Below are 12,147 nucleotides of genomic sequence, written 5' to 3'. Positions count from 1 at the left end.
ACATGGTTTTTCATTTCACTTCTATGCATAAGGCAATCATTGTGCCCATTTTGTGGATCAGTAAGAGCAAGAATCAGGTTAGCAATACGTCAGCACTATAAGTCTACAGTAATTCCAGGAGTTGCAGCTAGCTCTAGAACATGCAGTACTGTCAGTTTAAGTACAAAACTTCTTTCCTTCTCGGTATCTAATTAGTAACAGACAGCAATTTCTGAAGAAGGGTGCTGTATGTTAAGAAGTTTACCACTGCAATAGTTTTTTTTTTGTCTGCTATGATACTGCTTAAAAATTTGTTTATATTGAATGGTAAATATTTTATCTTGGAAAATTGCCTTGTCAGTTGTCATGTTATGACTGTGTTTATTGGATTCAATGCATCTCCATAAAGTGCTTATAAATCACAACTTCAGTAATCTCTATTTCAGATTGCATAAGCAGATGCCAGTGTTGTGGTTCTCTACATTAACTGGTTATGATCGCAATAAAATCAATTATAAGAAATGCCATTTTGGAAGCCAACACTATAAAGCAATTTTAACATTGGCAAGCACCCATACCCTCCTGCTTCCACCTACAGTAACTCAAGTATAGTCATTGTCATGAAAGGTCACATCTATATTCATAACTAAAAATTTTTCAAATAAATTAGTGCTGAACATAAAGCATACACCAAGCTCACTGACAGATTATTATAAGGCTGTTCTAGCAAGAAGATAGATATCTTAATCTGGGGTATAGCACTTCAGCTGTGAACAAGGTACAGGAGCAACATCAGATACAAATTCTTTCCCTTGTAGACACAGATAACCCACAAGTCCTCATTTTTATCTGTAAAAGACAATGTCGCCTGGAATGACATCTCAGCAACTTTGGAAGCATTTCTGCCCCATATATGAGGTATAAGTATCACCTTTAACAGCAAGGACATGAAAAAAAAGTCTGTGTAGCATTATATAAAGCTGGATTACAGACTTCGAAATAAATTCCCTCCAAAGGTCTCCTCACCAATTGATAAAATGAATTTTAGTTTCACTAGAGTTATAAACATCAGACTCTCCCGCAGACAAAGCCGAGGTTTACTTTTCCATGCCTGTTATCGAGTGAAGTTCAAATCCTTGACAAACCTTCACAACACTAAGATACGAAAGACTAGAAAGCAGGACAGACCCATATCTAGTGTAAACTAACATAGGTTTAGTGAAGTTGGTGGGGCTGCACAGATTTATTTGGGCGATGCATTGCCCAAAACCAGGACTATCAACAAGTGTTCTATGTATAAAATAGGTACCTGATATAGGAGAGTTTTCATTACAATGTTAGTGGTGCTTCCCTTTTCCATTTTTGGTTGTTGGTTTGTTAGGGTTTTTTAAAACAATCTGAGGCTTTTCTGGGCTATTAGAAGTCTATCATATAGTTTACATGAAAATCTTACATTTGGAATTATAATTATCCAGATTCTGTAATACCTTCGGTCAAGAACTAATAAACAAAATGTACTTTTGCCTCCACAAATGTGATAAGAAGCTTGATCTTCAATTCTACAAGCATCTTAGTAGTCCAAGTGATAAACTTGGAAAGGACAGGAGTTGTTGGAGACCAGGCAAGAGTCTTTCAGTGTTCAGCTGAAATTGTGTTTTGATGGGTTATATTTGCAAGACTGCTAAACTTAAAAGTGGCCATCCTCTTTGTAAAGACTCTAGCTCTCGGCTGAACTTTCAAATAGTGCTTGAATAAAATGCTCACCCATTTTTTGGTGGTTCCATTTAAACATGCATTTTTCACAGATGTGTTGATGCTTTTTCAATGACAGTAGGTTTTGTGAATAATTTTTCCCCAAATTTTTGTGGAATTTTATTCATTTTGATAAAGTTGTGTATTTAGATTTTTGAGTTTAAACGCCAAGCTGAAAGTGTAGCCCAAAAATGGGGGTGATGAAGCAAGCCCCAGTATGATGGGGGGAATTGTCAACTGGCGGAGATGAGTTTTTCATAGCTTTTCTCAGCTGCTTGCTGTTACTGAAAGAGCCAGCTGGACTACACCCCACAGAAAATAAATCCCATGCTTAAAAATGTAAGTCAGGGTTCGGAGTGTATTGATTTTTGTGGACGTTAGAAAGAACTAGCAACACAGTAGCCTGAATAAAAAGCTAGCGGAAGTTAGCAACACATTTCTCATTAACATGAAATTTCCTCCTTTTAAAATCAGCAAATGAAGTTATTCGTGCCATTTGCAAGGGACTTTTCTTTTCAGCATCAAGTAGACCTTCTGTTTCAATGAAAAAACTTAGTTCATATAAATCTTATTCACATTTTTTAGATCTTCCACCACCACCCGACCCGCCCCCTGGTCAGGGTTTAAGGCAGCAAATAGTCCCCGGCCAGCGCGGAGGCTCGGCAGAGAGGAAAGGAAGCTCTCTTGAGAGGCAGCATGCACCGAACGTAGATGAAACAAAGAGCTCCCTGGACCGGCAAGCTAGGACGTCACTAGAGTGGCAGCGGCAAACCCAGGAGTGGATAAGCTCTACAGACCGCCAAGAGGATTTCAGGAAAGCCCAACACAAACAAGCCTTCGGATCAGGTGTGTGTGTGCTGCACCAGCCGAGGCAACGCAGACGGCTCCTTGCCACTTCTCAGCTGAGGGTTGCTGTACCTGGCAGGAGGCTAGGACCTCCGCACGCCCCTCTGTGCCAGCACTGGTGGGGCTCAGGCTGGAAAATAAGAAAAGGCAAAGTGAAATAAGAGCTTGTGATCCCAGTATTTTCCCTCCTGCAATAATGAAATCGCGTTAGCACCTGACTCTGTACGTTCTTCACAGTGTTTTGGCAATTAATAATGATGTCTAGCATAGCGGTGGAAAAAACAGTTTCAGGCAGGCAGGGAAGGAGAAACAGATTTTTAGAGTCTTTTCTGCTAGATGTATTTATTTACACATATAGGGCCATATTTTCTAGTTCTTTCAACCTGCTTCTAAATTGGCAGCGGTTGTTTTTGCACGTCTGCAAGAAGGCCGACCCTTCTGAGCTACTGACATTCGTTCCAGCTGCATTTAAAACACTGTCTTCTCCTTATTCAAGAATATGACAAAGCAACATTCATCTCGCAGGCCCAGCAAGATGACAGCGCAGGTTTTCACCTTTATACAGGACCTGCTTGTCGCTGAGTGCTGACTTCGTCTCCTGAAAGGATTTCAAGAAGTCTGTAAAAATGTGCGCAGGAGGCGATGCTGAGCTGGGGTTGTAGTTCTAAAATATTCGCAGATTCCTTCTCTCAGCCTGACCTCAAGTAAAAGCTGCTGTTTCAGGTCCCCTTGCTAGGGTATTTTCTTTAACCCACTAATCATGTGTTATCCCAGTGCTGATTAAAGTGATACAAAAGGACAATTAAGAAGATTAAAAAAAATAATAATATACTGTATGTGGAGCTTTCTGTAGGGCTACACTGTTTCTTCAAGTATGTATGTAGCTCCCACAATAATACTAGAGGTACTCACATTATCCATCTTTTTCTTGATTTTGTTCTACTACTAATCTCCTTGTTAGTCTAGCACACTAATATCAATGGCATTCTAAAAAAAAAAAAAAAAAAAGTAGTATGCAGGCAAACCTGTCATGGGGTCAGGATTTACTGAATAAAGTCCTCCTAGGAAATAGTGCTACCCATATTGAAAATGCAAATATTTTAAATACAATCCATATTTTGAAATATAGCAATAATGGTACCCTTAAAACCCCCTAATCTTTCAGCTGCATAAACAAGTGAGTGGTGTTCATGTTGTAAAATGCTGATGTGAAGCCGCAGTTTAAAAATAGTGCGTGAAATTCATGCTACTTGGTGAAATGGCAATTTGAATTACAACATACAAGATGTACAAACACATAGAAAATAGCCCGAATATACTTTATACATCTTATTTCTTTGTAAATTATTATTAAGGATGCTTCTCTAACTTGGTTAGCAAGAAGCCCCCTCCTTTTCCTCTGCTTCATAAGTGTATGAATAAAAGCTGTCAGTTATTCTGTGGTACAGAGGGTATACAGTAGTAAAATTCCCATCCTGCAGGACTTGCATTTGTCTGTCCTTAAATAAAAAGAACTTGATCTTGACCCTTCTAGTGCCCTACCTGAGCACTGAATTTAGGGCTGGAGTGATTACAGGCACCTTGTTCTTGTCAAATTCAGGATGAGCAGAACAATTGCACATCCTTTATGCATGACAAAGGATTCCTCTAGGAGATATTATGGTTTTACCCTGGTAGAAGGGGTTCATAAAGTTTGTGCACAGGGTGACCCAGAGCTTCATACCTGTCTGTCTTCTCACCCCAGCTTCTCGTACTACAGCTTTCTTGCTCTGTATTCTTTTCTCTCGTAGATTTAAAAAAGGCTACTCTTGTGTGTGATGCTTGTTTATATTACTAAGTTTCGGGGGTTTAATAATATTAATCGTGCTTCTTCCCTTTTCCTTTATTAATGACAAAAATCTCTGGCAATCTATTCTGTTCCATTTTTCAATACATTTCCAAAAGGAGTTATTAATAGATATCAGCTTCCAGAAAATAGCTGTTTTGCATCTTAGAGAGCTTCATTCAGACATTACCAAGCTGTGAGTGAAATTTGAAAGCAAGACCTTTCGTTCGAAGTTGCACAGAATAAAAGTACGTAATTCTGGGAACTGTGTTTCCAGTGGTTGCTTTCAGTATAAACAAGATCACCAAGTTCCTGCCAGTGGCTTCACTGTGGAACGGCAGTTACAGCACATCAAATACGACATTCTCAGCTACCCTTCTAAAGAAAGTAGTGCTAGATCAAGTTACAATAGTTTCGATAATATTAAAGACCTTTTGTTTATCTTATGGGGTATAGAAACATGGTTATACATATATGTCCTGATTTCACAGGGACTAGAATTATGTCTTCAAATTAACAGCTCAGTATTTCAAAGTTAAAAACATTGGCAAAGCCTCCCCACATTCTTTGCAAGCCTGGAGCATGGGGCACAGGTTTGAGCGTTTAATAAATGTGAGCCCATTCTAAGGACTCGAGACAACTACCTTTCATGTGCTAGAATGTTGTGAAAAACATAGCCTTTATTTTATTTCACAATTGCTTATTTTATGGATTGCATTTATTTCTGAGAGCACAACAGATAATTTAACACACCATATGCTCTATAATGATAATGCACTTTATATTTATTCACGGTCGTTTTTTCTCAATATTTCATTGAACACGAATGAGGCCTTATCCTTAGTCCACAAACTAGAAAAACAAATCAATTGACCATATATGTCATCTTCAAACTCTTTTGCAATGCTAGTGACTTTTCTTTCCATCCTTTAAAAATGTATCCAGCTTTCTGCTAAACTGATTTATGCTGCTTGCTTTATTGCTGCCTTAATGCAAGCTGTTCCATATTTTAGCCAGCCTTTGGAAACCAGGTTTGCATCTGATTCTATTGTTAGGGCTTGATATATAAAGAACAGGTAACATAATTTAGGAGCCTACGGCTGTTAAATGCCATTTTACTATGTCTTTTAAGCATTTCTTTATATTTCAGGAAGGACAGCACATGGTCATAGCACAAAACACTACGCCCTTACATCCCGCAGCGCAAATATTCTGGTCCCTTGGGCAGGGCCAGAGGGAGATACTTTGGCAGAGAAAGAAGTCAGCTGCCCGCCCTCTTCTGCAACAGATTTACCTTCCAAACGGGTTCTGTTCAATAGCAGATCACATAGGGAATTCCCGTGTCCTACTCACTTGTGGCAGTAGGCACAAAGAATGAAATCCTGGGTTTCTTCCACAAATTTGTTCTCATTTAGCATTTCCCTAAGTTAATTGTGCCTCTGCTGCAGCCTTTGCAAAGGCTTCAAGGTGGGGAATAAAAGCATTTCTATCTCCTCTTTCTTTCCAACCATCCCCACCCACTTTTCCTTCTGAGTTCCTGCCCCCTGTCAAAGAAAGTCTGTTTCTCCTCATCAGATTGTTTAAGAGCAAAGACAATGGGAAAAGGAAAATAAACCCCCCACACACCTTTCAGCCCAGATTCACTTTAGAAAAATGCAAGATTCAAGCAGGAGATATCCCACTGATTTCAGAAGGGGCAGTTTCTGTGTTTGAGGTTACTCATATTCTTTCTTGAATCAAACTATATTTAGCAAGGTCTCTTTCTTCAGCTTCTGAGACAGCAAAAGTGGATCATACACAGCAAAGAAAATACTGCTTCTATTTCGGTGTTAAATCAGTGCTCCTATTTTGCTTCTTAGGTTAGAATTATTACAACAATATCTCCTGGAAACTCTAATCAGATGTGATGTCTTGTTTTAGTTCATGCTATATGAAGACACGCTATCCGATGCTTTATTGGGTATTAATCCTGCTCTAGCAAGCAGTTCATTATTACGGGTCTTCACAAAGGAAGAGGCCAAGTGAGCAAAAGTAAGCCATTTGCTCATAATGGAACATGAAACAAGCTGCAGGAAGATTTACTCACCCCAAATATTATAACTACTAATATTATGTATAATATAATATTTTCCAATGTAATTCACAACCAGTTAAAAAAATCTTTAGTGTACTTTGCATCGTTAGAAATTACTGAGCTGCTGGAAGCTAATTAAATTAACTGATGTTGTAGTTCTTTATCTAAATTGATTGAAGTAATGTTGCCATAATTTAAGCTAAAGAAAAGGAAAAAGCACATTCATGTAGCCTTGAAGCAAAAATCTAATCATAGCTGCATTGTTTTGGAAATTGTACGTGCATCTATTTTTATTAAAGTATCTGTGATTCGTGATCTATTACTTCATAATGAATTTAGACTTTTTATAATTAATAGAAACTAACTTATGAGTTTACATGAAAGCAAGATTAAATTCATGCCAATTTCTTTGTCTGTAGGATACGACACTGAGTTGTGTATTTTCTTAGGTAAAATTGCCATGCTATCAAGCAAGACAAAAGACAGATATCTGAGGGCAGGAATGAATATGACGTCCGTACAAGAATAGCTTGTTTATTCCTATTTATAGGAATTTATTTGGTATTAATTTTGCTTTGTTTTGTTTTCCTTTTCTAGAAGAGGCACTTGTACCATACAGTAAACCCAACTTCCCATCCCCTGGCGGCCACAGCTCTTCAGGAACAGCTTCTTCTAAAGGATCGACCGGACCTAGAAAAGGTGAAGTCTTGCGAGGAGGTCACCAACGCAATGCCAGTGACCTTCTCGATGTAGGCTATGTGGGATCAAACAGTCAAGGACAGTTTACTGGTGAATTATGTAAGTTTATCTCTAGTTATAGTTCAAACTCTCAAAAAGACAAAAAGAGAAAAAATATAAATGTGTTCTGAAGAGAGGAGGAAGTTGAGTGTGATAATCAGATTGAATTTTACCCGGATCTTTTTGCCTTCTGAGGTGTTTTGCCTGTGATGATGAACATATTAAATTCTTCTGTTCTTTGGTTTGCACCAGTTCAAATCTGTGTAAGCCATGCCAGTGTTATCTACATAGTACACCTTTCAGCATGCAATGCTAGTGAAACACTGGAAAATTTGAAAAGAAATTCTAGTAATTTAGAATTTTCTTGGCAAAGTGGAGTGTGCTTGTCTTGGAAATGCCATTGGCAGTTTCTCTCAGAGGAGTGAATGAAAAGGGTGCTGAATTTGTTGGACATGGCAAGCTTGTGATGCCTTCTCCTTAACTTTCTGTTGCTTGATGGGCAGTATTCTGCTCTTTTTGACCTTAGATGGAGGTCCTCTTTTTTCAGCTGTGTAGCCCAGTTTTTCAGTTGTACATCCCAACTCTTTCCTCAACTTCCAAGGCCAGGGGAATTATTTTCCAAACTTTTTTCTATTATCACTCAATATCTGTTAAACCTGGTATAAAGCCATGTTAATGCTCTGTATGTGATGGTAGTACTAGATGCCAAAAGGCTTGACTCTATTGTTTGAAGTAGCACATCGATATCCCAGCCAGCTCAGGCATACTGGTATGTTTACTAGTAAAAGGACCGTAGCTGTTGGCATGTCTGCCTCCCGTTTGCTGCAGTCAAACCCTCAATACCTCCCAACAGTTACTGTCCAGTCGCTTGTCAGAGAGATAATGGTGATCCACAAACCCTGATATGTGCTGTCTCAGTATGGTGTTGGTAAGTGCTGAATTTTAGCATCCATTGCTTTTCAACTTAGAAGCAATTAGCTCTCTTCTCCTAACGTATTGAATATTCATCCTGTGCTGCAGTAATATTGCCATAGGCTTTGTTTTGTTGTTTCTCCTTATTACAACCTCTTTCTCTCTCTTTGTTTCTCTCTATAGAGTAGTTGAGAAGACACATTGCAAGCTGCTCTGATGGACCATCAGGTCTGAACTCATGGAAGTGATGACACTAAACAGTGCAATGAACATTTTCTTTATTTATGTACTATTAAAAGAACTGTAAATGCAATGTAAAGACACACAGCCACACATATCCCACAGATACTTTACTTGTGTTCTTCTCTTTAATACACCATCCACCTTAAACTATTCCTTGTCAGGAGTATATAGAAAAGAAAGAAAAAAAAAAATCACCCTCCAGGATGAAAAGGATTTCCTTCTGTATATAATTTCTTTTATTGCATTGCTATGCAAGCTCACCTTCTTTTTAGCTATGTTCATATTCATGTCTGTTTTTATTGGTCTGTTGTACTATATGTGAATTAATAGGCTGTGGTGCCATATATTAACTTTTAATTGTGTAACTTTTATGTTTAAAGTTTGCACTGCAATTTTATTTGGTGATAAGCACAAAACTCTACTCCTCATGACATGAAGAAAAAAAGAGACTGAATGTGTGAAGAAGGTTTACGTACTGTAAGCTACTTTGGATAATGCTGGATGTAAAGGAGTACGTTAGGTGGTTTTCCATTGGGGTGTAGAAATGAGAAAGTGACAGGCAAAACTGATGTCAGTGAAGACATTAGAGACAGATTTAGATCTTTTAAAAGCAAGCAACGTAGTTGCTCTTCCTATTTAAGAAGGGGTCAGAAGTGGGAAGTGTGAGATTAAAGAGTGAATATGAAAATTAAAGGTAGCATGAGATGGCTTAGACCCTTTCACTAGAATGATGCCCTTAGTATCTGTTTTTAGCCATCCCATGCCACTAAGTAAAGGGGAAGAAAACCAAACCTTGCTACAAACAAAAGAACTTAAGGTGTTTCACTAAAGCTGTTTTTATATTGCAGTTTTAAAAGAATTATTACCGTTAATTTCTCCAACCCAAAATATAAGATGGAGATTTCCCTGGAGAAACAAACAATATAAACTCAAGGAATACCTACTAAGTAGTTAAGGATGCAATTTATTATTAAGATATATTCAGGCTGCTTCCAAAAAATTGAAATGTCAGAGTATCTTATTTCATCTTTCCAATACATGTACAGTACAATAGATAGAGCTGCACCACTGAAATTCATGACATTAATTGTTTTGATGCAGTCTAAAGAAACCTTTGTGTTCTGTTACCTGAAGTCTGTGAGAGCTGAAGCTGGATCCACTAAATTTGTAGGAAAATGTTTAGTGTTTGAAGGAAAGCAACGGTCAAATTATTTTTGGCTTGCATGAAGTCCATTTCTGGCAATACAATACATCCAAAAAGTTGGATATAAGCAAAGAAAATCTTTGACCTGTGTTTTAGTGAGTGGCTTCAAACCCTACTATGATGAGGAAATAACGCATGTTTATACACTTTTTGAATAAACCAAACTCTGTAAGTGGACATTAATGACAGCATCCTGTCTCTTCATTAGTTTTCATGACTTTGTTCAAATCTTCTGTACCTCTCAAATCTCAATGAGTAAATTGTCAAACTTTTCGTAGAATATTATATGTGGATAGCCCACTCATTTGATGCTTAATTTAAATATTGCATCCTACAGCTTATTTCTGTTAGTTATCTGACCATGAACACAAGTTTCCATTTGAATACCCTTTTCGTATAACCAGTCTATGTTGTTTTATATATTGCCTTGGAGCTCACCAGTATTAAGAACACTTTTAGTAATGGCAGAATTTTAGAGAAGTAAATTATAATGCTAAATATGTGTTGCTTTTCATTTCATTAACTTGTTCCATGATAAGATAAAACACTACGGCCATCAACTATAACTCAGCACTATTGAATATTAAAAAAATGCTAGTTAACTTCCTTAAGGTCAAGACTGTTATTTAGCAGGTTACAAACCAAAAAAGTTGAGAAAAAATTGTATGCATTTATTTATATATGTGACCAATGAATATATGTAATTTTCCTGCTTGTTAAACCATTATAGTTAAAAGCATTACTTAAAAATGTGCAAAAACGTTCAAGCAAGATAAAGAAGGCATCATATTTACGTATGGATATTTTTCATTCTGGTATTATCGTATGAAGAGAAGACTATTCAGAGTACAATTCAAATTTAATTCTCTGGAAAATGTTTAACTCAGTAACCATCAGATTTTTTTTTTCCCTTTTAATGCAAAAGCTTGTGCTGAGCTTTGGTGGAACACCTTACTCACTAGATTCTATTAAAAATTCAGTATCATTAGACGTTGATAAAGCCATCCCAATTACTTTCAAATATGTGTTTTATCTCTTCCACTGGAAAGTAAATGTGTGTCAGTATTAAAGCTGTGCAGTACCATGATATTCACTAACTTGTCCATCTGCTTCTGTACATTTTTGTTCATTAATAATTTGCTTACAATATTACATAAGATGTTGTTGTGTATCGCAAAGTGTCTCCATTATCTTACAGGTGATGTCTCTTCTTCTTTTTTCTCTCTCTCTTTTCTATACAGTGTACTTCCAATGAACCACAGTACATATTTTTTAAAATGCCATTTAATTTACTATTTTAAAAGAAGTATTCTTCTTTTTTTTAAAAAATTGAAAACATTTATTGTGAATAATGTGTTTAAAGAAAAGGGATGTTGTGGCAGCACTTAGAATTGTTTTTTAATTTGTTTTTTTAAAAAACTTGTTTATTGGCTACAGTTTGTTCACGAAAAAGTATGACCTCTTAATGTGTTTCATTGGTATTGTTAGTGCAGCAAAGTTTAATTGGCATAAAAAGTTGGTTAATAGTACTGTTGAAGTGTGTATTGTATATTTACTGGGGAAAAAATAAAACATATTCACATTTCAAATCTATGTTAAAAGACCTTGAGTAAGGAGTCAATATGTGAAAACCCAAACTGGGAAAATCAGGCAATAATAACATAGACTGAGCTATAATCATCACTGTCCACTTACAGGTAACAAGGAACATTTTATACGCTGGTTTTTGAACTAAGCTAAGAGCTGTCTTTCTTACAAATAGGCCAGTGGTAAACATGGCCTGTCACAGGGATTTCTGCTTAGGGTCCTGTCTATATTGGGAATAGTTGTACCAGTGTAACTACACTGATAGAGCTATTCTAGTGATATGTCCTCCCTTTGTAGACATACTATCTCAATGTACAGTAAGGACCGCAAGCGCCCACCTTACTTTGCTTAAAGCTCATAAAGTAGTGGACATGTAAAACCTGTGTTCAGCGGGTCTGAACCCTTGGACTTGGGGTTTTGTACTGGTGGAGCTACTGCCAGCCCAGTGCAGAATATCCTCAGAACCTACAGACAGATACTAAGCCAATTTTTCTCAATCTTTGCATTGAATATATGCTCAATTTTGAAATGCAGGAGGGCTGAAGGACCAAATAATAACTTGTTACATGTGCTTCAGTGGTGTATTGCTGTATGGGCAGCCATTTCAGTGATGCAAACAACAGATACTTCTTTTTTGTTATTTATTATTTCTCAAGTCCTTATCCAAGTCAGTAAACCTTTTGAATAATTTTTGGTTGTCACCTGAAATACAACAGAAACACCATTCCTTTGGAAAAGCACAGAGGAAAAGGAACATAGAGTGTTTTAAGTATATTGATTTAACTATACACCATTGCAAAAGGAAGACATGACTGTTTGAAATAATGATATGCTGGTTTATGCTTGGCTCAGCCCATACATTGCCAGCCAGGAGAAAAGGTGTGTACTAAGGCTGAGAAAGAGTCCTCACAACTGACAGAGGAAAGGTAATCATCAGGTTGGGGGAGATTCTGGCAGGAACTTTTTTAAAAAAAAAATAAAAAAAAT

General features: G+C 37.1%; 1 protein-coding gene across 18 annotated transcripts in view; it reads left to right on the top strand.

Annotated features, from left to right (window-relative positions):
- The window catches only part of ROBO2 (roundabout guidance receptor 2), a 479,926-nt gene extending 468,752 nt beyond the window's left edge, over window positions 1-11,174 (top strand). For 5 of the 18 annotated variants that reach the window (XM_075769680.1, XM_075769642.1, XM_075769660.1 and 2 more), the window contains 2 exons: window positions 7,074-7,274; window positions 8,310-8,448. In XM_075769680.1, coding sequence (XP_075625795.1) covers window positions 7,074-7,274; window positions 8,310-8,311 — 203 coding nt within the window. In that variant the 3' untranslated portion in view covers window positions 8,312-8,448. Of the gene's footprint in view, window positions 1-2,316; window positions 2,578-7,073; window positions 7,275-8,309 lie in introns of all 18 variants that reach the window. The other 13 variants (XM_075769558.1, XM_075769565.1, XM_075769582.1 and 10 more) reach the window with 8 other exon arrangements.
- Window positions 11,175-12,147: the final 973 nt, after the last annotated feature.

This window comes from Balearica regulorum, chromosome 1 (genome assembly GCF_011004875.1).
Source record: "Balearica regulorum gibbericeps isolate bBalReg1 chromosome 1, bBalReg1.pri, whole genome shotgun sequence".
In the NCBI taxonomy this organism is placed as follows: domain Eukaryota; kingdom Metazoa; phylum Chordata; class Aves; order Gruiformes; family Gruidae; genus Balearica; species Balearica regulorum.
The sequence above is the reverse complement of the archived record's forward strand: the minus strand, read 5'-3'. Positions and strand labels throughout refer to the sequence as shown.